At 48.7% G+C, this 26,446-nt stretch overlaps 1 protein-coding gene across 1 annotated transcript; it reads left to right on the forward strand.

Moving 5' to 3' along the window:
- Positions 1–1,479: 1,479 nt before the first annotated feature.
- IFNLR1 (interferon lambda receptor 1) lies at positions 1,480–25,544 on the forward strand. Its single transcript, XM_019981306.2, has 7 exons — positions 1,480–1,612; positions 6,362–6,485; positions 12,619–12,803; positions 18,134–18,276; positions 20,059–20,218; positions 20,848–20,981; positions 22,166–25,544. The coding sequence occupies exons 1-7, from the start codon at positions 1,555–1,557 to the stop codon at positions 22,934–22,936; spliced, it is 1,575 nt and encodes a 524-aa protein (XP_019836865.2). The 5' UTR covers positions 1,480–1,554; the 3' UTR covers positions 22,937–25,544.
- The last annotated feature ends 902 nt before the right edge of the window (positions 25,545–26,446 follow it).

The following is a 26,446-nucleotide window of genomic DNA, read 5'->3' on the forward strand; positions in this document are numbered from 1 at the left end:
ATTACTTAACTTTAGAAGTTAGACATAAACAGAAAGAAGAAAACTTAAAAAAAAAAATTCTCACCATTGGGAGATAACAAAGGCTAACATATTGGTGCTCAGTACAGTTCAGTTCAGTTGCTCAGTCCTGTCCCACTCTTTGCGACCCCATGGACTGCAGCACACCAGGCTTCCCTGTCCTTCACCATCTCCCAGAGCTTGGTCAAACTCATGTCCATTGAGTCAGTGATGCCATCCAACCATCTCATCCTCTGTCATCCCCTTCTCCTGCCTTCAATCTTTCCCAGCATCAGGGTCTCTTCCAACGAGGTGGCCAAAGTATTGGAGTTTCAGCTTCAATATCAGTCCTTCCAATGAATATTCAGAACTGATTTCCTTTAGCATGACTGGTTGGATCTCCTTGCAGTCCAAGGGACTCTCAAGAGTATTCTCCAACACCACAGTTCAAAAGCATCAATTCTTCGGTGCTCAGCTTTCTTTATAGTCCAACTCTCACATCCATACGTGACTACTGGAACATATTGGTGTTATACCCTTCCAAATCTCTCTATGCCTATGTGTGTGTTCCTGCTCAGTCATATCCGACTGTTTGCAAACTCATGGACTGTAGCCCGCTAGGGTCCTCTGTCCATGGAATTTTCCAGGCAATAATACCAGAGCGGGCCATTATTTCCTACTCTAGGGGATCCTCCCGATCCACGGGTTGAACCTGAGTCTCTTGCATCTCCTGAGTAGGCAGGCAGATACGTTACCACTCCTGCCACCTGGGAAGCTCACAAATGCTTATAGGCACACAGATTTTTAAAGCGCTCATATTTTGGTACTTGCTTTTCTGCTACTGAGTAAACATCCCCGAGTGACTATGTATGTCTTGGCAACATCTTTTTTAATGACTGTAGACTCTTCTGTGGTGAGGCTTGTTCCATTGTCTGGAAGCAATTACTGTTCCAGTGACAGGTACCACGCCACAGGCTTTGGCATCAGAGGGACCAGTGTTCCTGGGAACATGCCGAGGAAGCTCTGGAAGCTGTCACTCCCGCGTGAAGGATGTAAAGAATAACAGGACAGACCCCGCCCCCGGTTGTCGCTAGAATTAAAGTAAATAACCGGCCAAAGTGCTTGACCTGGAACCTGGCACTTGGAACGCGCCCGGATACAACCAGTGGTGTCTGGGGCTACGTTCTTAAATTGGCCCTGAACTAGTTCGTCCTGTTTCAAGTCCCGTGTTGAAATTCCTGTGGTTATTAACTATGAACAGTTTTCCTCTTCTCCCCTCCCTCCATAGGCGGATTTACTGATCGCCCCCCGACTCCAACCCCTCTCCCGGATCAGGCAGAAAAAAACGAAGTAGAGGCTTTGAGGAGCTCCTGGAGGGTTTGAGCGGGGCGGCCCCAGGGGAAGCCCCTGGAGCCTCCCAGGCTCCGCCCTCGGAGGGGCGGGCCCGCGGCTCGGCCTCCTATTGGCTGCCGGTCGCATCACCTGCCGGGTGTGAACCAGGAGGCCAGAGGAGTGGGAGGCCTACCCGGTCCCACCCGGGGCCGTGGGAGGACCGGCATGACGGGGGCCCGACGCTGGGCCCCCCTGCTCCTGTGTCTGCTGCAGTCCGCTCCAGGTAAGGGCGGGGGGCCTCCGGGCAGGCGCGGGGCCGCGGGAGCGCTCCATCCGGTCTGCACCCACCTTCATACCGACCCAGGGAGGGAGTGGCCGGGCAGAGGTCTGTGCGGGGTAACCCTGGTCGTGCGAATCGGCAGAGCCCATTCTCCCCGCCTCCTCCAACCCGCCACCACCAGTTTTCTTCTAACCGGGGACTGAACAGACTCGAGTCTGAAATTCCTTTACGGGAAGGACCTGATCCAGTTTCCTAGTGCCAGCGCAGCCCCAGGTGAACAGAGAAAAATAGATACAGTTCAAAAGTCAGCTGCATTTGTTTATAAAGCGCTTTTTAAGGTTTCCTAAAAGCCCTGTCCGCTGCGTGAATACCACCACACTTGACCCTCATTGGACAGGAAACCAAGCTGAAGTGCCTTGCCCTCGCTGGCCGGGGGACAGGCGTCGGGGGTGGGGGTGGGGGTGTTGGGGGCTGTGGAGGGGTTGGGGGGGTTCCCTCCCCTCCCCTTCCTCCCAACTCAGGGTGTCAAAAGTTCCACCCAAGCCTGAGGGGAAGGAGCACCCGCTTAGTCTAAGCTGTGCTACCGTTTTAACAAGTCACCTTTTTTTTTTCCTGCACCCTCGCTAGTAAATAAGGTGACAGGGTGCAAAATACCTTGGGTGGTTGGGATCCAACCACCAAACCGCAGCCAATCCAGGGAGAAGGACCCCAGATTGGCCCCAGGATATCGCCCTGATCCTAGACTAATAGTTCAAGAGCTTAGAAGGGCCCTTGGACATAATCTAATATTAATGTTAAAAGCCAACATGTGTCTGAGCATCGTCTTTGTGCTGGGCACCACATTATTCTAGTTAAGCGTCGCAACCCAACTGCCCTACAATGTAGGTAGTATTTTCTCCCTTTTCAGATGGGGAAACTGAGGCTCAGAGAAGTTAAGGGAATTACCCCAGAAGGGAGGCATTGGTGAGACACACAGAACAGAGAAGCCTGAGGCTGAAGTGAGCATGGCCAGCTTTGGCTGTGGGGCAGGCGGCTGGTCCTTCTACCCGGGTCAGTCCAGGGACGCCCCAGCTCCTGGTTCCTTCACAGCAGTGTTACGGCAGCTGATGAGGAATAGGGTACCTACGTGGTGGGAGCGGAGGGGGTCCTCTGTACTCCCCTTTTCACCACCAAACTCCATAGTTCTGCTGTCTAGCCCTAGCTCTCCTTACACTCGATGAATATTTAATGTACAGAACACAAGTTGTGGTGTGAAGGTTTAGGGTGAAGCAAAGCTGAATCCAGGTTCTAATCCTGGCTCCCACACACAATGGGTGTGTAGTCTCAGGCAGTTGGGTTGTGACACTTAACTAGAATAATGTGGTGCCCAACACAAAGAAGTTGCTCAGACAAATATTGGCTTTTGACATTAATATTAGATTATATCCAAGGGCTCTTCTAGCTCTTAAACTATTACTGTGCAATGGGTGTGTAGCCCCTTCTGTCTTAATGGGTATATAGCCTCTTCTGTCTCTATGGAAGGGGAGTGACGCCTACACCACAGAATAGTTTGTCCTGAGGACTGAATGAGGTTTTCATTGAATGCGGATTTGACTGAACTCCACCCTTGTGCCTGGCACCCTTTGAAGGCTCAGTGGAGGGCAACTGGGATTGCCAGGGGGCTCAGTGGTAAAGAATCTGCCTTCCAGTGCAGGAGACACAGGTTTGATCCCTGGGTCGGGAAGATCCCCCAGAGAAGGAAATGGCAACCCACCTCCGTATTCTTGCCTGGGAAATCCATGGACAGAGGAGTCTGGCGGGCTACAGTCCAGGGTCACAAAGAGTCAGACACCATGGAGCGACTGAGCACCTCGAGGGCAACTGCTGGCTGCTAGTTCTCCACTGTGGCCCAGCTCAGATGTGAGGCCTGTTCTCAGATAAGCCACTTGGAGACAGATTTTGGCCTCCTGTGGGCCACCTGCTGGGAAGTCCAGAAACGGGGAGCAGTGTCAGCAGCAGCATCCAGGTGATACAGTTCCAACGAGAGGACACAGGTTGGGGTGAGAGCAGGAGCCCAAAAGGGCGGGGGTGTGGGGCTGAACCGAGGGCCATCAGCAGAATGGGTCCCTCCCTCCCTGGTGCCCTTGTGTAAACTGTATGGATTTCTATCACGGCGCATGTGACCCGGCGCATGTGAATTCTCCGTGGAACCATGAGCACCTAAAGGGCAGGAGTAGAGTTGTAGCCCTCTTTGAAACCTCTGGCATGCAGTGATCGAGAGATGTTCTTGACCAGTAATGAGCCACAGATATTGGAAGAATAATGCTGAACATAGATGGAAACAGTGGAAACAGTGGCAGATTTTATTTTCTTGGGCTCCAAAATCACTGCAGATGGTGACTGCAGCCACAAAATTAATAGACGCTTACCTCTTGGAAGCAAAGCTCTGAAAAACCTAGACAGCATATTAAAAAGCAGAGACATCACTTTGCCAACGAAGGTCCGTCTAGTCAAAACTATGGTTTTTCCAGTAGTTATGTACGGATATGAGAGTTAAGCTCACATAAAGAAGGCTGAACGCCAAAGAATTGATGTTTTTGGATTGTGGTGCTGGAGGACTGTTGAGACTCCCTTAGACAGCAAGGAGATCAAACCAGTCAATCCTAAAGGAAATCAACCCTGAATATTCACTGGAGGGACTGATGCTGAAGCTGAAGCTCCAATACCTTAGCCACCTGATGCAAAGAACTGACTCATTTTTCGGATAAGACCCTGATGCTGGGAAAAATTGAGGGTGGGAGGAAAACAAAACAACAGAGGATGAGATGATTGGATGGCATCACTGACTCAGTGGACATGAGTTTGTGCAAACCCCGGGAGATATGACAGGGAAGCTGGGCATGCTGCAATCCATGGAATCGTAAAGAGCTGAACATGACTTCGTGGCTGAAGAACAACAGGCCCCATGAGAACCTAGGGGAGGAAGTGTGATCAAGAGCTCAGACTTTGGGGATTTCCCTGGTGGTCCAGTGGTTAAGAATCCACCTGCCAGTGCAGGGCACATGGGTTCAATCTCTGGTTGGGGAAGATTCCACATGCTTCGGAGCAGCTAGGCCAGTGAACCACCACTGAAGCCTTCGTGCCCTAGAGCCAGTTTGCCGCAACAAGAGAAGCCAAGGCAATGAGAAGCCCACTCACCACAACAAAGAGCCCAGCCCCCACAACTACAGAAAGCCCTCACATAGCAATGAAGACCTCAGCCAAAAATAAAAATAAATTAAAAAAAAAAAAAGAGCTCAGACTTTGGGATTGACTAGGCCTGCATGGATTTGAATTCCATTTCTGCAACTTATTAGCTGAGGGGGCCTCAGTTTCCTCATCTGTAATGTGATGCTCACAATTAGTACCTGCCTCCTGGAGATGTGGGGCAGATTGAAGGAGAAAGTGCAGATAACATAGTTTGCATCGCGCCTGGCACATAGTTAGGACACGATACACATTAGCTGCTATCACTAGCAGCAGCAGCATCGCCACCACTTCTGAAAGATGTCAGGAAGACTCCCCGGAGGAAGTGACATTTGAATCAAGTGTTGAAAAGATTAGATGGCGAATACCACGCTGTCAAGGATGCTTGGGTTCAAGGACACACAGAGGAATGGAGTGGTTTGAGAAGGGTGGGAAGGAAGATTGGTTGCAGCCTGGTGAGGTGTGTTGGTGAGCTGTCAGGAAGATGTCAACGAGATGGCCAGGCCAACCTGGGCAGGGCTTCACGTACCCTGATAAGGAGCATGGACTTTATTCTGAGAGCAAGGGAAGGGCGGGAACTGGGCAGCTGTGTAAGCAGATGCATATTTCAGAAGATGAGCAGTGAGAAGGAAGAAGTGCCAAGGAGGGAAGTTAGGGGCAAGTTAGAGGCGATCAGGGAAAGAGCCACTGGGACGGTGACATCTGAGCAGAGATGTGAAGGAAGCAAAGAAGTGAGCCAGATGGAATATCCAGGGGGAGAACAGTCTAGGCAGAAGGGACAGCTTGTGAAAAGGCCTGGAGGTGAGTGCAGGCCCATCACGCTCTAGGAACAGGAAGGGGCCAGTGTGGCTGGAGGGGACAGAGTCCTGGGGCGTCCTGGGTCAGACTGGGTAGGGTCCTGTGGGTGACGGCAAAGACTTTGGTTTTACCTTGAGTGAAACAGAAGCCACTGGGGCTTTAAAGCAAAAGGGTGACATGATCTGACTTTCATTTTAACCCTTGCTGCCACATGCCATATGGATTGAGGAGACAAGGCTGGAAGCAGAGACAGCAGTTAGGCGGCCTTAGGGATAATCCAAGTCCTCACAGTATTCATTCATTCACTCAACAGATTTCACTGTGCACTTACTGTGTGCATAGGGACCTTTGCAGGCAGACGCTGGGGACATGGCGAGGACAGGACAGAGCCTCCATTCCATGAGACCCTCGGGGCCATTCCCCCTGAAGTCCAGGGATCTATCAGATGGTCCTGCTCTGTGCTGTTTTGCTGGAACCCTCAAGTGCCAGGGTGGGCTTCCCAGCCTGGCACAGATGGGCTGCTGAGGTCTAAGGAGGGGAAGGGGCTGTAGGTCACACAGCTATAACTGGAATCATGCCCCCTGGGTCCCCAGCCTACATCACATCCCGTCTGCTTCAGCCACCCCAGATAATGCCTGTTTCTTAAACTGAGCAAGCACCCAATTGCCTGTCATGCCACTCTTCAGCTCAGAATGGCTCCAGGCTTCATGACCTCTTTCTCCTCCACAGGGCGGCCCCTCCTGGCCCCTCCCCAGAATGTGACGCTGCTCTCCCGGGACTTCAGTGTGTACCTGACGTGGCTCCCAGGGCCTGGAAACCCCCAGAACGTGACCTATTTTGTGGCCTATCAAAGGTGGAGGGGTGCCTCTGGGCTGGTGGGGTGGGGGGGTGGGCCTGAAGACGTGGACAGGGGCCGGAGGGGCTTCTCTGCAATAAGTAGCTGCATTCAGTGTGGACAGCACCCGCTGGTTCTCTTAGTCTCACAGGTGATAGCATGCGGCAGGTATTGGGAGAGGGTATTCATGAAAATTCTGGAGGTGGGGGTGATGCTGAATGGAGAACAGTGCCCAGGCGATGGACCTGCCAGGAGCGAGGCAGGATCTTTGAGAAAAGTCCGAGAAGGGCATGGATGGAGCTGTGAGGGCCCGACAATGGGAATCTAGAGGGCCTAGGTAAAGTGCTTGACATTATAGCAGGTAAAGGAGGCAGAGATATCTCTTGCAGAGCTGTGTTAGACATGGTGAAATGATCACCCTTTTCCCCACGGAGCCTGCACAGAGCCTTGGGGTCCTTCTCACGTTGGCAGCCCAGGTATCCATCGCTGATGCAGAGGAGTCTAAAAGTCTAAAAGTGAAGGCAGATTTGTCAACTTTGCACATAGGTGGAAGTCATCTGAAGATCTTTCATTAGAGAGTAAGCTAATAAAAGCAGCTACTCAGCAGCATTAATCTAGAATTGGTGGGAAGGAGGAGGCAGGAAGGAGAAGAACTGCCACATACTCAGGACTCTTCCTGTGCCAGGCTGAGTGTTAGGAGCCTAGCGTGAGTACCTCCCTTCTGCCTCCCTGTATTGCCAGGCAGGCTCTGCATTTCCCCTGCGTTAGAGGTGAGGAATAACTCAGGCCGTGACTTGAGTAAGGAAGTCAGTGATGGAAGCAGAAGAAAAACCCGCATTTGTCCAACCCCAAAGCTTGTGCTCTTCCTGTTCTATCATGGTGCCTCCATCTGTAGCCTCCAGATGTGAATGGTGGGGGCCTGGCTTGGGAAAGGACAGACTGTAGAGAGCTTTCCAAAGAAAGAATGGGAACTGCCCTGGTGGTCCAGTGGTTAAGAATCCGCCCGCCAATGCAGGGAACATAGGTTCGATCCCTGGTCCGGGAAGATCCCACATACTGCAGGGCAGCTAAGCCCGTGGGCCACAACTACTGAGCCTGTGCACCCTAGAGCCCACGCTTCACTGTAGGAAACCACCATAACTGAGAAGTAGCCCCAGCTCATCACAACTGGAGAAAGTCCACACGCAGCAACAAAAACCCAGTGCGGCCAGAAGAGAGAAAGAAAAGAAAAAGAGAGAATGACGCAGAACTGTATCGGAGGCAGAAAATACCCAGCGTGTTCTGCGTGTTGGCTGTGTGTCTGCACGTGTCCATTCATGAAACATATTTAGTCTCACACTGCGCTGCGAGGAAGGATTCAGGGACTCCGCTCTACCGGGGAGGGAATTGAAGCACTAAGAGGGTGTTTTGCTCAAAACCACATAGCTAGGCATAGTGGAGTTGGGATAAATTGATTAAAGAATTGAAAGCCTAACCTCAGACCTTTATGATATTTTCCTGTCCTTTTACACTTTTGAAACACCTGTGCGGATTCCAAAACTGTGATGTTCTAATAGTACTATTTTTTCATTTATTAGCTAGAATTATTTTACAAAGAGATGCTTCCTTTCATGTAGTATTTGATATTCAGTGGTACTGTTCATACAGGCAAGATGGAATAAATGCTTGAAATTTTTTTCTTTACCAGTTTGGAAGATAATGAATTGGTTCCCTATCATGTCCCAAAGATGACTGCCTTGTTTTTTTTTATTATTATCACCAACTCAAGTAGTTAAACATATCTAATGGTTTAGTTCATTGCAATTGATTCTACTCATTGAAGCTTGAATTGTCTCATCTTTGGCCAATGAAAGTCTCTTCAGGTTGGCTCCTGAGTCCTTTGAACTTGACCCTAGTAAGTCTTGATATCTTTATTGTCATTTGTTGCAAACAGATGTTCCAGACTCATTTGCACAATTCCTGACCTAAAACCTGAAATCAACCATGTCTCCATTTGGTAAAAAATGGTTTTAAAGAACACTGTGTAGCTGTCTGATCACTACTGCCCTATTGCTTAGAGATCTTTTCAGTGAACAGAACTGGGTGATATGTATAAAAAATCCCATCTCTATTCCTGGCTTCTACTGAGATGGCTGATTAAATCTGCGAGTCACACTCATGATCTCTTTATCAAATGATTTTCCAGCCACAACTTTGGTGTTCTCTCCAGAACATGCTTTCTTATTTTTTTGCAATATCCATAGGCTGAGAATTTCCCTAATCTTCAAGTTCTGGTTCCTTTCGACTTAGCAATTCCTTCTATCTGTCTCTGTCTCTCTCCTCTCTCATTGTACTGTAAGCAGTAAGAAGAAATCAGGTTACATCTGCAGCACATTGCTTTGAAATCTCTACAGCTAAGTAACCAAGTTTATCACTTTCCACTTCTGATTTTCCATGAAAACACTGGGATGTAATTCAGCCACACTCATTGCCGCTCTATAACAAGGACCGATTTTCTTCCAGTTTCCAATAAGATATTCCTCCTTTCCATCTGATCACTCCCAGAATCACATTTTGTTATAGCTCTTAACCATGACTCGTCCATCTTAGGTGACCCTGCATGGCATGGCTCATAGCTTCGTTGAGTCACATAAGTCCCTTCACCACGACAAGGCTGTAATCCATGAAGGGGATCTATATTCTTACCACTAGTCTTTTCAAGGCAATTTAGGCTTTTGCTCACATGAACTTCAAACCCTTGCAGCTTCTACCCATAACCCAACTGCAAAGCCACTAACTCATTTTTAGGTATTTGTTACATTAGCACCCCTAAGGCCTTTCTCAGGAGATGATCACTTCCCTTCTCTCTGGGTCCTCATCTGGCCTTTTTTCCATGTGAGAGCAGCCATGGTGTCCCTTCCTCTTCTCCTAAAGGTGCTAGTCTTACTGGCTTAGGGCCTCACCCTTAGGACTGTGTTTAATCTTGCTGCTGCTGCTGCGTCAATTCAGTCGTGTCTGACTCTGTGCGACCGCATAGACGGCAGCCAACCAGACTTCCCCTCCCTGGGATTCTCCAGGCAAGAACACTGGAGTGGGTTGCCATTTCCTTCTCCAATGCATGAAAGTGAAAAGTGAAAGTGAAGTCGCTCAGTCGTGTCTGACTCTAGCGACCCCATGGACTTCAGCCTACCAGGCTCCTCCATCCATGCGATTTTCTAGGCAAAAGTACTGGAGCAGGGTGCCATCGCCTTCTCCGGTGTTTAATCTTAATTACCTCTTTAAAGGCCCCGTCTCCAAATACAGTCACACTGGGATGTTAGGGCTTCAACATATGAACTGGGACGGGGTGGGGGGGGGTGCCATACGATTTAGCCAATGATACTGATAAACTGGATTTCAGTAAATTTAAAACTTTTGTTCTTTAAAAAAATAAAATAAAACCCCAAAGAAAATGAAAAAATCAGTCATTGAAAAGTATATATTCACAATACATACACTGACAAAGAACTTATCCAAAATAGACAAAGAACTCCTACATCTCAAAAGTAAGATGAATCACCCCAAAATATTTGAATAGTCACTTAACAAAAGAAGATATATAAATGGCCAAAAAGCATATGAAGAGATGTTCAACATCATTAGTCTTTAGGGAAATGCAAATTCAAGCTACAAGGAAATACGCACACCACTAGAATGGTTAAAATGAAAAGATGTGACAGTACTAAATGTAGACAAGCACGTGGAGGGCATTTTGTTGTTTAGTTGCTAAGTTGTGTCGACTCTTCACAACCCCGGGATTGTAGCCCACTGGCTCCTCTGTCCCTGAGATTTCCCAGGCAAGAATACTGGAGTGGGTATGGAGGGCATATGGCCCTCCATATTTGGAGGTTTTGCAGCCACAGGTTCAACCAACCATGGAACAAAAATATTAAAAAAAAAATTCAGACAGCCCCAAAAGACAAACTTGAATTTGCCACACAGTAGCAAATATTTATGTAGCATTTGCATCATATTTACAATTATTTACATAGTGCTTGCATTTATGTTTAATATCATAAGTGATCTAGAGATGATTTAAAGTCTATGAGAGAATGTACATGTGTTGTATGCAGATACAAAGCCCCTTATGTAAGGGAACTTAACTCTGCAGATTTCTGTATCAGTGAGGGGACACTAGAACCAATCCCTTGTGGATACTGATCCACAACCAGTCCCTTGTGGATATATATTGTTGGCGGGAACTACAATGCTACAGTCACTTTGGAAAACAGCTTTACAGTTTCTGGTAGAGTTACACATTCAGTGACCACGTTTCCCGATTTCCACTCCTAGATCTATATCCAAGAGATGTGAAAACATATGTCCATATGAAGACTTGCGTGTGAACTTTCATAGCAGCTTAATTCATAATTCCCTGTTACAGACTGAATGAATTGTGTTCCACCCCTTAGTCACTCATGTGTTAAAGCTCTAACACCCTTGGGACTGTATTTGGAGATAGAGTCACAAGTATACCGTATTTAGGATGTAAGAGGCAGTTAAGATTAAATGCGGTCCTAAGGGTGAGGCCCTTAGCCAATAGGATTAGCACCTTTATGAGAAGAGGAAGGGACACCAGGGCTGCTCTCACACAGAGAAAAGGCCAGGTGAGTACACAGGGAGAAGGAAGGTGACCATCTTCTGAGAGAGGCCTCAGAAGATAGCAAATCTGCTGACACCTTGATCTTGGACTTCTCGTCTCCAGAACCGTGAGAAATCAGTGTATTTGTATCATTTAAGATTACACATATAAGTGACTTCATATGATATTTGTCTTCCTCTGTCTGGCTTAATCGCTTAGTATGACAATCTCTAGGCCCATCCATGTTGCTGCAGATGACAGCCACCACCACCATATTTCATAAATGAAGAATAAATTAAAAGAAATATAAGAGCAAATCAAAACAACAGATAATGCCTTAAAAGAAACAGAAGGTTAAAAGAGAGAAACTTTTAAAAATCAAAGAGAACTGGAATGTAAATGCTCAAGTTATAAGACTGACAGAAGAAAGCACAGGAGAGGATCTTCGTGGCCTTGAGTCAGGCTCACATTTCTTAGGACACCGAAAGAAAAGAAAGCTGAAGTGTTAGTCTGCCAGGGCTGCCGCAACAAAATGCCAGACTAGGGGCCTAAACTCTGTTTAAACACTGGCTTATCACAGTGATATTTTAAAAACATAAACTGGATAACCTCAGTTCCCCTGTTCAGAACCTTCCGGCGGTTTCCTATGACATATGGAATAAAATCCAAACTCCAAACCAAGACGGTGAGACTCCGCCTGCTCTGCCCACCCCCCTCCCTCCTCATCTCCTGTCTGCCCACCCTCTGTGTTCCTTGTCCACTGGGCTTTGGCCACCCTGGTCTTGCTTTTTTCCTGGACTAATCAAGTCGCTTCCCATCGCAAGGTTTTTGCTTTTGTGATTTCCTTCCCCCCACCCCTTCTCCTGGCTCCCTTCTCAGCATCCCAGCCTCAGCTTCAGCACTGTCTTCCTGGCCTTTCCTGAGCTGCCTTCAGAAAGTAGTCACCCCACCTTCCCCTGTTATCACTGCACTTACCAGCTCCTGGATTTGTCTTGTCGATTTGCCGATGGTGGGAAAGCCCCTCCCTCCAGAGCATCAGTTCCTGAGGGCAAGACCTTGTCTGCCAAGAATTGCAGATTCCCCAAGAACAATGCCCAGCAAGCGGGTCCCTCCTTTGCACCTCAGTGCTCTCAGGAAGTTGGAGTCATGGACTTGGGTGTCCCCTCTGACATTCACGTAGCAGCCAGCACTGAGTGGGACACACAGCAGGGGGCCTGTAACTGCCTGAATGAATAAATGTGGTGGAGAATGGTTACTAGCAGGACGGCCCTGTGAGGGAGACATCACAAATGAGGAGACTCAGCCTTAGGGGCGTTAAGGTCCCAGAGCTAGTGACGGGCAGAGCCTGGGTTCCACCCTCATCTGTCATTCTTGAGCCCAAGCTCCTAACAAGACGGTCCTTCTTCTTTCTCAGCCGATGGCTGGCTGGCTGGACAGATAGATGGATGGACAATCAGGTGGGATGGAGGGGCAAGTAATCATGTATTCTCCAAGTTTCCTCACCCCAAGAGGCCGAATCCATGACCTACACTCTTTTGTCTCCTCTCTCAGCTTTGCACCCCCCAGACGGTGGCGGAGAGTGAAAAAGTGTGCAGGAACCAAAGAGCTGGTGTGTTCTCTGATGTGCCTGGAGAAGCAAGACCTGTGCAACAAGTTCAAGGGGCGTGTGCAAGCAGTTTCACCCAGCGCCAGGTCCCCCTGGGTAGAGTCCAAGTTCATGGATTACTTCTTTGAAGGTAGGGAAGGGACCTGTGAGAGGGACCACGGGCCCCAGCCTGTAGTCCAAGTAGTCTGACTTTGCGATTGGGAATCAGAGTTCGCCAGCGCCAGCAGTTCAGTCTGTGTGTGTGTGTGTGTGTGTGTGTGTGAGTCGCTCAGTGGTGTCTGACTCTTTGCAACTGAATGGACTGTAGCCCACCAAGTTCCTCTGAGCATGGAATTCTCCAGATAAGAATCCTGGAGTGGGTAACCTATCCCTTTTTCAGGGGATCTTCCCAACCCAGGGATCAAACCCAGATCTCCTGCATTGCAGGCAGATTCTTTACCATCTGAGCCACCAGGGAAACCCAGTTGCGCTTGAACCTCCAACTAATGAGGTTCATGATCTTCTACTGTGTACAACCTTGGTTATGAATGGCACAAGGCATTTTATTTATTCCTATTTTTGTTAATGTTCAGTCTCTCTCTTTCAGAAACAATTTTTAAAAAATTTTAGTTGCAAAAATAACTTCTGTACACCACAGAAATTTCAGGGGAGAGAGAGATAAGAATAGGGAGGAAAACATTCCCCATGCTTATAACCTTCAGGAACCACCACTGTTAGCATTGAGTGAAGAGGGCAATGTTTTCTCCAGTGTATTTTATTTCTGATCCTCACAATAGGCCTGTGAGGTTCATTTTAATCCACCCATGTTTTAAAAAAAATTAAACAATTAAAACTCAAAAAAGTTAAGAAACTTACTAGCTCGTAAGTGATAGAGATGTGATATGAAATGGCTCTTTCTGATCTTGGACAAGATGCTGGATTGGGTCAAGAGTAAGAAAGGGAGTATAAATACTCACACAATAGCTTCATGGAACTACAATCTGTAATTTATCACTCAGGCTTCTCAAAATGTTTGAGGACAAAATAGGGCTTGAAGGGAGGGGAGGAAAGGATTGGATGAAGGATGGCAGGAAATAATGACAGAGAAGGAAGAAGCGGTGATTGGGATGGGAGGAAGCTGGCAGGGCGGGTGGACAAATGGACAAAAGAATGGATGGATGGATGAGAAGAAAGGAAGTGTGGAAACAATAGGGAGGAAGCAATGGATGCGTGGAAAGGAAGAGGTTAGAAGGATGGAGAGATGCTTACAGTGAAGGAGCTAGTACGGGTGGAGAAGTACAGGATACGAACGAAACTCAGATGGCTGGGTCAGTGGCTAGAGAGCATAGAAGGAAGGCTGGGTGCCTGGCAAGGGGGGAAAGGGGGAGAGGGAGAAGTACAGGATACAAACGAAACTCAGATGGCTGGGTCAGTGGCTAGAGAGCATAGAAGGAAGGCTGGCTGCCTGGCAAGGGAGGGAAGGGGGAGAGGGAAGGAGAGGCAAAGGAGAAAGGAAAAGCAAGAAGAAAAGATACATGGAAAGAAAAAGTGGATGGATAGGAAGGATGGGGGATAGCAAAGAAGGCTGATTGGCTAGATGAAAGGAAGAAAGAAAGTATAAATGATGAGGAAAACAGGATGGATAGGAAGGAAGAAATGTCAGCTGGAAAGAAAGCAAGGTAGGAAAATTAGGAAGAAGGAAGGACGGCTGAGAAGGATGTGTGGGTGGGAAGGAAAAGAAGCATAGTCACGAAAGATGGATAGGTGGATGGAAAGGAAAAGAAAGCTGGGAAGGCAGACAGAGAGATTGTCTGCCTAGAAGAACGATGGATGAATATGAATAAGAATTAGAACAATAAAGGGACAGATACAGAGAGGCGCTTACTTTTTTATTTTTTTAATTAATTTTTTTGTTGTTGTTTCTTCCTCCCTAAAGCTCTTCTGATTCTCTTAGACCACACCTCGAGCTTGAATGATCCTTCCTGCCTTTTTCTGCCCTCAACTGTGACCCTGGTCACTTTCTCTCTTGAGTTTTTTAGTTTGAATATTTCATTTCCCTCTAATTTCCTCCAATTCCTTGAGGTCAAAATTTGTGGGGGCCTCGTCTCCCCAGTTCTCTCAGCTCCCTACCCAGGGCTTAATACATATCAGAGTCCAGTGGGTGTTTCCTGAACACGTAAGTGGTGGCACCTTGCAGAAGCCCCATGCTTTCCCTGAGCGCAAACACAGAGCAGGGAAGGCCAGTGTGGTCAGGGCTCCTGCCGTCTGGTACTCAGGGAAGGCTGCATGGAAATAGTGGCATTTCAGCTGGACCTGGAACAATGGTATATTAATTTTCTCTTGTTGCTTTATTCCTTGTCACTGCCCCCTCCATCTTCAAACCATCAGTCAAACCTAGATAACCTTGATCAGACTGTCCGTAGAAATGGACATTAAAGATTCTGCCAGTGAGGGCTCAGAAGGAAGTGAAGAGCGTCACAGAGGAAACCTACATCCCCTTCAGGTATGTGTGTGTGCTCAGTCACTCAGTCATGTCCAACTCTTTGAGACCCCTTGGGCTGAAATCCACCAGACTCTTCTGTCCATGGGATTTTCAAGGCAAGGATACTGGGATGGGTTGCTATTTCCTCCTCCAGGAGATCTCCCCAACCCAGGGATCGAACTCTCGTCTCCTGCCTCTCCTGCGTTGACAGACAGATTCTTTACCACTGAGCCATCTAGGAAGCCATAAATCTCTTTTAAGAATAGTTAAATCATCATGAGCAGACTGTTAGTAGAAGTATGGATACTAAAGGTAATGCCTCACAGAAGGAAGTGAGGAATATGTTACTAAGAAATTCGGGAAGGGGGATGCCTCTTATATACTGGAAAACTATGAGCAAAATTGTGTCTTGCATGTGCATGGAAAACAGAACTTATAAATGATTAATTTGGTCATTTATCAAGGAGATTTCCAAGCAAAATACTGAAGGCATGGCCTGGTTTATCATTGGCAACTATAGCAAAAGGCAAGGAGGAAAGAGAGAAACTGAGGAAAGAGCCTAGACAAAAAGGAACCAGGACTCGAACGTCTGGAAAATTCTCAACCTATCCAGATGGCAAAAGATACTAAAATTAAGAGTGTGACGCAGAGAAATAGCCAAGGACGTGACTGTACACCGGGACTTCCTGGTGGCGCTAGTGATAAAGAACCCGCCTGCCAAGGCAGGAGGCACAGGTGACGTGGGTTTGATCCCTGGGTGGGGAAGATTCCCTGGTTGAGGGCACAGTACCCCACTCCAGCATTCTTCCCTGGAGAATCCCCAGGGGCAGAGGAGCCTGGCGGGCTACAGTCCACAGGGTAGCAAAGAGTTGGAAGTGACTGAAGCAACTGTGCACTCACACACCCACATGATTGTACAACCATTTACTAAAACCTCAGAAAGATCGAAGTGTTCAGTCCAGAAAACAAGGCTCTTTGAAGAGATTTAAGGGTATGACGTACAGTTCCCTTCAAGCAAGAAAGCTGTTTTGATATTTGGCAAAGCTAATACAATTATGTAAAGTTTAAAAATAAAATAAAATTTAAAAAAAAGAAAGCTGAAGTGTTATCCCTCAGCCAGCTCAGCTAAAGCCAAAAATAGAAACGGCTCTTCTCAAAAAGATATGTGGAACTGGCTTCTGTCGAATGCAGTAGGTCCCCGTGACATCTGTAGGAGATCCATAAGCTTCTTGAGAATTTTATATCAGCAGAAACAGTGTCAGTTTGGATGAAAAGGAGCAGAGAGAATATGAAATGAAAGAAGGTTATTGGTCCCCCAATTTCTACTGGAAAGAAGCAGACTGTAAACTATTTACCTGCAAATATCTTTCATGAAAAAGAAGGATTATTCAGAGAGTGGAACCAAGATCCCAGAGGGCAGTGTTGAAAGCCAAGGAGATGTAGTTCCCAGGCCTAAAAATCTAATACAGTTTGTGTAGCTAGATTTCAAAACTGCTTGGGCTCGGTGAGTTTTTTACCTCCTGTTTCCCCCTATTTGAACCAAAATGTCCATGATTATTGTCCGCTGCCTATCCCACCTCCTTGTATTGGGAGCAGATAACTTGTACTTTATTTTCACTGGTGCACAAGAGGACAGGAATTGAGTCCAGGAGTCATGCTGAATGCATTGTACCCAGACTCTCACCTGAGCCTGATTTAGATACTTTAGAAGATGAGATTTTGAAATTTGAGTTGATGCTGTAATGGGATGAGACCCTGGGGGGCCTTGGGATGGGGTGAGATGGCTCAATGGTAAAGAATCCGCCTACCAGTGTGGGAGATGCAGGAAATGCAGGTTTGATCCCTGAATTGGGAAGATCCCCTGGAGAAGGAAATGGCAATCCCCTCCAGTATTTTTGCCTGGAGAATCCCGTGGACAGAGGAGCCTGGTGGACTACAGTCCATGGGAGTCACAAAGAGTCGGACACAGAGGAGTGACTGAGCCTGCACGCACAGGATGGGGTGAATGTATGTTGCTGTTGAGAGAGACAGGAATTTCAGTCTGTCTCTCAGGAGTCAGACGGAGGACTACGGTAGGCAGAATGACTCCCCCCATAGATGTTCATGCTTTAATCCCTGAACCTCTGAGTATGTTAAATGTTAATATTAGATGGCAAAAGGTATTTTAATTAAGTTTATGGGTGTTAAAATAGTGAGATTATCTTGGATTATCCAAATGGGCCCAGTCTAGTCCCTTGAGTCCTTAAAAGCAGAGACCTTTCTCCAGCTGGAGGCAAAAGAGGTATAGAAGAAGGGGGCAATCAGAGAGTTGAAATGTGAGAAGGATTCAATGTGGTGTTTCTGCTTTGAAGATGAAGGGGTAACATGATTAGAAATGCAGGTGCTGGGACTTCCCTAGCAGTCCAGTGGTTAAGACCCCATGTTTCAACTACAGGGCACATGGGTTCAGTCTCCGGTCAGGGATCTAAGATTCCCACAATGCTATGCAGTGTGGCCAAAAAATTTTACAAGAAGAAAGAAGCGCAGGTGTCTTCAGGAGCTGAGAAAGGCTCCCGGCTAACAAACAGCATGGAAATAAACCTCAGCCTCATAGCTACAGGGAACTGAAATCTGCTAACAACAATAATGAGTATGGGAGTGAATTCTGCCCCCAAAGATCCCAGAGGAGAGCCCAGGCCAGCTGACACCTTGATTTCCACTGAGAACCCCATCAAGCCCGCCCAGACTCTTACCTCTAGAACTGTGACATGATAAATCTGTGTGGACATGAGCCACTGAGGTTGTGGCAATGTTATGGCAGCAACAGAATACTGATACAGACGGGCAGGATGCTGACAGACCAGTGACAGGTGAAGGGCACCCAGGGGGAAGGGACAACGCCAGTCAAGGCAGGTTAACTGTCTCCGTGCTGGGTGAGGAGCAGGCCTGCCGGGAGGCAGGGGCATGCGTGCTCTGTGGCCTGCGGAAGGTCCTGACAGGTCCCGTTCTGTTTCCTCTAGTGGAGCCAGCCCCACCTGTCCTGGTGTTCAACCAGACAGAGGAGATTCTGATTGTCAATGCTACATACCAGCTGCCGCATTGTCTGCCCCAACCAGATATGAACTATGAGGTGAATTTCTGGAAGGAAGGGACTAAGAACAAGGTGAGAAGCCCCTTTCATGCCCCCACAAACTGACTCCCCTTCCCCACTCTCCCAGCAGATCCCTATGCTCTTCACCCTCCAAGCTTTGTCCCTGAATGCCTCCCCCAGGAAGCCTTCCATGCCTACCGCTCACTGCTGCAGTCACCCCTTGACTTTGCAGTGTGATTGACTTGTGGCTCACCTCTGCCCCAAGCCCCCACCCAAGGGGCCAAATCCACGATATCCTTCGCCTGCATATTACAGCTAGTAACAACAGAGCAGTTTTCTTTTTTTTTTATTATGAAACTTAAAAAAAAAAATCTGATTGAAGTATGATGGGCTCTGGGAGGCCTACTTGCTGAGGCACCAGATTCATTAGGAAAAAAAAACTAGAAAATTCAGATAAATTCTAGGAAGAAAACCGAAAGTATCCAAAGATGATTTCAAATATCTCTTTGGTATATATACAATTTCAGACTTGTTTCTGTGTATACATGTGCTTATGTCAGTATCTATTTGTTTATGGCAGGGGTTAGCAAATTTTTTCCATGGCCAGAGAGTAAATATTTTTGACTTGGCAGGCCATATCGTCTCTCACATCTATTCAGCTCTATCTGTAACACAAAAGGAGCCATAAGTAAATAGGTAAATGAAGAGGCGTAGCCATGTTCCAGGAAAACTATTTTCAAAGAAAGGGGAGGTTAAAGTCTATGGACCCCTGTTCTTGTTCATTCTGTCTTTTACTGGACCCAGACTCTCACCCCTGACCTCTGCACACTTTGGGTCCCAGATCTTCATCTAATGTGGTCCTTGCCTTCAAGAACTTCACAGGTGTTCTTGTGTTCTTTCTACTGTCCAGTAGAAAGATAATGTAGAACATATCCTGTTGTTTAAACGTTCCACATTCAATTAAGTAGAAAGAAACAAGTGAATTTAGTTTTCATAGTAGATTTTATTTCATTCACTAGAATGTAATCATCTCAACATGTAGTTAATATAAAAATTACTGAGATTTTGGTTGGTCTCCCATGAAATTTGGTATGTATTTTATACTGGAGCGCATCTTGGTTGATACCAGCCATGTTCCAAGTGCTCAATAGCCCCATGTGGCCAGTGGCTACTGTGTTGGACAAGCAGCCCAAGAGTTTTCTGTGTCTGTAATGGCTGAGGGACTACTCCAGTATTGTTCTTTAGTCACTAAGTCGGGTCCAGCTCTTTGCAGCCCCATGGACTGCAGCACACCAGGCTCCTCTGTCTTCCACTATCTCCCGGAGTTTGTTCAAATTCATGTCCATTGAGTCAGTGATGCTATCTAACCATCTCCTCCTTTGCTGCCCCCTTCTCCTTTTGCCTTCAATCCCTTCCAGCATCAGGGTCTTTTCCAATGAGTCGGCTCTTCGCATCAGGTGGTCAAAGTATTAGAGCTTCCGCTTCAGCATCAGTCCTTCCAGTGAATCTTTAGGGGTGATTTCCTCCACCCTAATATTTTGACATGCCCTAAGGGTGGGAAACCTGAGGCATCTGTCCCCGAAAGTGAGGACCCCTGGGCCTTGGTGGGGTGTGCCTGGGAGTGACCCTGAGTGGCAGGGCTGCTTTTGAACCCAGCCCATCTCTACCTTGATACTCAGTGAAGAAGAGAAGCCAGATAGTGTTGGGAAGTGCTCTCTGAATGCTTAAGCCTTAATGCAAGTAAAGAAGTTGTGGGAATCCCAGCTGTGCCACACCTGCCAAGCCCACCCCATCCTGACTGCATGGAGCCAGTTCTCCCCGCAGGTCCATCCTCCTCTTTCTCTCTCCCCACAGACCCGGTTTCCAGACACTCGCCATGGCCAGCCAGTCCAGATTCCTCTCCAGCCAGACACCAGTGGGCACCACTGCCTCAGCGCCAGAACCATCTACTTCTTTGGCAACCCTAAATACAGCGAGTTCTCCGAGCCCACCTGCTTCTTCCTGGAAGCCCCGGGTGAGTGCCAGGTGGTACAGAAGTGAGGACTTTCCCCCTGGGCCTTAGGATCTTCCTGGTGGTTAAGAGCCCAGGTCTAGAGACAGACTTGCCTCCATTAAAACCCCGGCTTCACCCCCGCTTGCTATGTGTCTTTGGGCAGTTTACATAACTTCTCTGAACCTTGCTTTCCACCATCAGTAGGATGGGTTTAATTAGGTTTTTTTTTTTTTTTTCTTTTTAAGTTTTATGTATTCATTTATTTTGGTTGCACTGGGTCTTCACTGCCGCTAGAGGTTTTTCTCTAGCTGCTGCAAGTGGGGCTGCTCTTTGTCGGGGCGCAGGAGCTTCTTGTTGCGGTGACTCCTCTCACTGAGGAGCCAGGCTCTAGAGGGTGGGCCTCAGTGGTTGTGGTGTGCAGGCTTAGTTGTCTCGAGGCATGTGGGATCGTCCCAGACCAGGGATTGAACCCGTGTCACCTGCGTGGGCAGGCAGATTCTTAACCACTGGATCGCCAGGGAAGTCCCGAGTTTATTCTTGTGAGAATTAAACAGGATGATGTATGTGAAGCCTCAGCTCAGATGCAACTGATAGACAGGAGCCCCACTTTCTCTAGTCGTTTTCTCTAGTCATTATTTTTTTCTTCCTAGGATCCAACTGGGCCCTCTTGTTGCTGCTACCATTTCTGCTTCCACTGCTGTTGGCTGTTGCCATAGGGCCTGTGATGTGGAAGACCTTCAGGGAGAACCCCTGGTTTCAGCAGACAAAGATGCCACAGGCCCTGGTATGGCAAATCTGGGGGTGTGGGACAGAGAGGGAGGGTTATCCAAGAGGAAGGAAGTGGAGCTAGACTTGGTAGATAGTTCAGGTAGAGTATTAAGATGGCCTAGACTGCAAAACGTCTATCTATCTACCCATCTAAATTTTCACCATTAGTGATTCATTCCTTTGGCACCAAATTAAAATAGCAGATATGCCTGGGAGGGACAAGTGCCTTAAGTCCCTTTTTAAAATAGTTTCATCTCTGGTAAGGATTTGTCAAGTGCCAAAAGCAGAACCCCCAGCCTTGGGACTCAGGAGAGATGCCGGGAGGGGAGGCGGGGAGGGTGGGATCAAAAGGAGACATCTTAAAAAGGTCCCAGCACTTTGTTCACCATCTAACCGAGGGTGTCTTACACAGGCAGACCCTGCAATTTCTTCATTGATCTGCTGGCTCACTCACTTAGAACCTGGGGCCACAGGGACAAGGGAAGCCTGGAGAGGTCAGATCTGTTCAGTGAAGGCCTGGGAAAGGAAGCTGAGTCATACATGGGGCTCGGGGTGCACTTGGGTTGTGTGGGAACTTTGAGGATGGGCTCTGAGTGTTTGCCAGACGGAAGTGTTTGACATTCCTGGGCCTGCAGGGAATTCCCACTAACTGGAGGACTACCTCTGTGTTAGACATATCCACACCTGCCCCATCCCTCTACCTTCCCGAGCATGCATGCGTGTGAAGTCGCTTCAGTCATGTCCGACTCTTGGCGACCTTATGGACCATAGCCACCAGGCTCCTCTGTCCACCTTCCCGTTACATGGTAGATCACCAGCTCGACCTCCTGAAGCCAGCGCCTGCAACCTGGACGCTTTCTCTGGCCTCTGGTGCCCTCTGCCTGTGCACATCACAGGCTTCGTGTCCCAGGGAGTTCACGCCACCACCCCCTCCATCCCTCCCCCGCTGGTGCTCTGAGGCCCGAGTGCTGCAGTGGCTCCAAGTCCCCAGCAAGGCTCAGCTCCAGCTGCCCTCGAGGTGACCTGATTCATCATACCCCGCTACGGGCTGCTGTGCTTTGCTGTCACTTCCCGGGATCACTTCCCAGAGAAACGACTTCCATTTGAATCCCTTGTCTATTTCCAGGGGAACCCAAATTAGAACAGTCATGCTTCCAGAAAGGCTGAATCTTCTGTTCTTCTCTCCTCTCCCCAAATCAGAGCTTCTCCGGACACAGACTCTGCGGGGCAACCTTTCAGCCCGGTGGCCCAGAGTGCCTGCACGACTTGATCGTATGTCCCCAAAAGGAAGTGACCAGAAGGGTCAGGCTGACCTCTAGAGTCAGGGCCCCAGCCCCCGTCCAGGCCAGACCAGAGAAGGACAGCGCTGAGGAGAAGGACGGTGAGGAGAGCACAGATGAAGAGGACCTGGATCCTGGCGTCAGCTTCCAGCCCTATGTTGAACCGCCGCCCTTCCTGGGGCAGGAAGCCCAGAGCCCGGGGCCCACCAAGGCAGGAGAGCCCTGGACTCCTCTGGTCCAGGGGGAAGGGTCCTCTGCCTTCAGTTCTTCAGGCAGAAGCTGGGTCAGCACTGCGGGGTCCTCCTCCCCCTGGGATGAGGCTGGATCCTCGGGCTATTTGGCCAAGAGGGGTCCAGGCCAGGGGATGGGTCGGGAGGAACACCAGAAGCCTCTCCCACCACCCAAGGACTCCAGTTCCCTGGGAGAGCCCTCCAAAGACAACGTCTCCTCCTGGACCAGCTGGGGCTTATCATCACCAGGGCTGAATCTAGTCCCTGGAGAACCCCCAGTTTCTCTTCGGACACTGACCTTCTGCTGGGACAGTAGTCCTGAGGATGATGAGGGGGAGGAAGAAGAGGAGGAAGAGGGCTGGAGGGAGTCAGAAAGTGAGGACAGCGGTGCTGGCAGCTGGGGGGCTAAGAGCCTCCAGAGGACCGAGGTCAGACCCTTGGGGCATTACTTGGCCAGGTGAGCTGTGCCTCCGAGTCTGGTTGCTGCTGAGCTTTCTGGGGACCCAAGACATCATCAAGACTTGAAATCCCGGGAGCATCATTGCTGGGGCAGCAGAGGGTCCTCAGAGCACCTCGGAGAACCCCAGCTATTAGAAGCCGTCCACCAGCCTGAGCCGTCAGAAGCCACCTGCCCTATGACCTGCTTGCTTTGCACCAAGCACCAGGAGGGGTGGAGACAAGAATGGGTGGAGGGCAGAGGTTGGTTGGGTGTAGATCACCCCACTGCCCCTGGGGTGATAGGCCAGCTGGAAAGATTATCTCTGGACACCGTGAAACGGGCAACGTCAGGTCCCAGCGGACATGAAGGCCGACAGCACAAGGGCCCATCCGGCTTTGGGGAGAGAAGGACTTGGAGCGCACCTGGTGGAGCGGAGACTCGCAGCTTTCTCCAGCATCCGCTGGGCTTCCGCCTCCGCAGAACTCAGCCTTCTGGTTTATGAGTTCCCTAGGGTGGGCCCCGGTGAAGAAAAATCTAGTTGGCCGAGGGTGTTGGAGAGGCAGAGGAAGGGGAAGGGCGTCGTCATTGAAGGCCCAGTCTCTGAGTCACGCGTTTCACAATCTAGAATATCAGACAGACCTGGGTCCAGATCCCAGCCCTGCCATTCACCAGTTGTGTGGCCGGCGGGGAGACACCCTCCTCCTCTGTGCCTGAGTCTCCCCACCGCAGCTACCCCCTGGGTCGTGGCGAGAGGTCCGACAGATGCGTGGTGCCTGCCGCATCGTTGGCACTCATCACGCGGTGACCAGAGAATTCTCCCATCCACCCAGGCTCCGGGCGGGTGTGGGCACCACTGGGCATCTCCCACCTGTGACCCCAAACTCAGAGTGACTGGCTTCTCACTCCAAGTCTCCCACCTACCTCCTGCCCCCACTGCCCCCCGTCTTGTGGTCAGGAAACTGAGTTCTCAAAAACTGAAGCCCAGTCAGGGGCGTCTCTGGTCCCTCTCCCTTTTCATGGCAAAGAGCCAAATGGTGCACTGTCTAGGGAGTCTGATTAATGGTGGTGGGGAGCAGCCCAGCAGGGAACTGGGCCCCGGGCCTGTGATCCCCAGCTTAGCACTTTAGACCCTTCAGTTGCCCATTCTGGTTGTAAAGGTGTCCCATTTCCCTTCCGATTTTGAGAAACCACTGTCTCTGGAAACAGGTTCTTGCCCGGGGGTAGTGATGGATGTTCTCAAACAACTGATTCGGTAACCTAATTTTGTCAGCTTTGTGGCCCTGCAAGAACCACAGAGATCAGAGCAAACCTTGCCTCTGCCATTTCACCTGCCAGGACTTAATACATTTTTCCATTGATGCAAAAAACATCTTCATAAGCTTTGTAGCCACAGGGCTGTGCTGTTTAGAAGTCAGCATAAAGGTATAGCATTGAGAGAATGATCTGGAAAAGCTTCTCAAACTTCCAGGGCTTCTCAAACTGTGCTCCCGAAAGACCTGGGCTTCACAGGAAGAGGAGTCTCAATCTCAGGGGAAGCTAGAGGTTCCCCCAGGTTCAACCAGAGCAGCCTCCCCAGACCCCTCATTTTTCTCCAGCACTCTCCACGTGCAATGGTGCTTGGGAGTCTCCACTGCTAAAGAAAAAATTAGCAAACCCCCTTTGAAGTTGAAAATCCTGTCTTCTGTTTCAGATGAGGAAGCGGAAATGTTGACTTCACTGTATACGTCGCTAAGAGTGAGGTTGGGTCTCTGGCCCGCCTGGGCAACCCCGATCCCCTTGGCCATGTAAACAGTACCAAGGTCTCGGCAAGGGGCACGGGGTTGCAGGGGCCTTCCCCACTGCTGGGAGGCATGCACACGCTTGCGTGCCCAGGCACACACACGTGCCTGTCTGCAAGGGTTTCTCTCCCATGAGGCTTGTCTGCATCCATCATGCAACACAGGAGAAGAAAAACGAGCTGTGCCTGTGGCACTGGGGAAGGCCCAGGGCCAGTTCCCAGGGAAATACCCAGACCAAGCCCGGTGTCCTTTCTGGAACCTGTCGAGCTGCTTCAAGGAGGTAATTCCAAGTCCCTAAAAGCTATCATCACTGTTGTCTTAGGCTGGTGTCAAGTAACTAACCACTGTATTCTGAAACCTTGTGTGTTTTCTAAGTATTTTTTTCAAAGTTTAATTTCTGACATAGGCTGAACCTTCCTTGAATTCTAAAAGTCCAGCTCCTTCATGGTCATTAGGTTATAAACAAAAAACTATGGGCAGCATTAGGAAAGAACATGCTGGCCAGTATTATCATTTGTTAGGTGTAGTCAGCACTGAACTGTTTACAAAGCCCTTTCATAAACTCATTGGCCAGGAACTGCATAGCTTGAGCTCCAAAGCCACATGTGAAGGACAACGGGGGTGGAGTAGGCGATGCCCTAAGTAAAAGCAACATTCCGATTCTTTAGGGTACTGAGAAGTTTATATGTTGCTCTGAGATATTTGTATTTATTTCTAGCTTTATTTTATGTTTATATCATATTTAAATAATTTCCTAATGTTTGTTGGGACCTACCCTAAACTGTTTTAAATAAAGAGCTCTATTTTTAGAGAAAAAGGCAAAATCGAATGGAAAAGTGTGTGCTCTTATTTCTCAAAGGCTTTTCACCAGTCTTGACTGTTAAGACTAGAGTAAGTCCCCTACATACGAATGTGTTCCATTCTGAAAGCACATTGGTAAGTCCAATTTTTTCATTAAGTCCAAAGAAGTTAGCCTAGGTACCCAGCTAACACTATCCGCTATACTGTACTGTAATAGATTTATAATATTTCTCATACAAATAATGCATACAAACAAACACAAGAAAGTAAAATATATTTCACCTTACAGTACAGTACCTTGAAGCTTCCCGAGTGGCACAGTGGTAAAGAATCTGCCTGCCAATGCAGGAGACCCAGAAGACGAGGATCCGGAAGATTCCCTGGAGCAGGAAACGGCAACCCGCTCCAGTATTCTTCCTTAAAGAATGGACAGAGGAGCCTGGTGGGCTACAGTCTATGGGGTCTCAAAGAATCAGACACAACTGAGAACTCATGCACAGTACCTTGAAATGTACAACCGCTGGCATACAGGGCTGGTATCGAGTGGACAGGAAAAAGAACTACTGACTGGAAGAGAGAGAGGAGATGGGAGGTGGTAGAGCTGAAGGATTGTCAGCAATAGGCGATGGAGGGCATGCTGCAGTTTCGCTTATGTCTGACGCTGATGGCATAGGTTGTGGTTCCTTGCTGGAATCAGATGCATGTTCGCAACTTTGAAAGGTCACAGTTTGAAGATTCATATGTAGGGGCTTTCCTGGATAAGGTCCTCGGTTGGGTCCCCAGCAGCAGACCAGAGACAAGGACTTGGGGGTATACAGCAGTGCAGTGATTTCAGAAAGCACCAACAGGAGAGTGGAAGAGAGGGAGGGGAGGCAGCCAGCCCAGGCACAATCAGACAGGTAAGGCCTCTGAGCAAGTGGGACTCAGTCTTCCCAGGGAGCTTTGGGAGTTCA

Source organism: Bos indicus, chromosome 2 (genome assembly GCF_029378745.1).
Source record: "Bos indicus isolate NIAB-ARS_2022 breed Sahiwal x Tharparkar chromosome 2, NIAB-ARS_B.indTharparkar_mat_pri_1.0, whole genome shotgun sequence".
Taxonomy (NCBI): Eukaryota; Metazoa; Chordata; class Mammalia; order Artiodactyla; family Bovidae; genus Bos; species Bos indicus.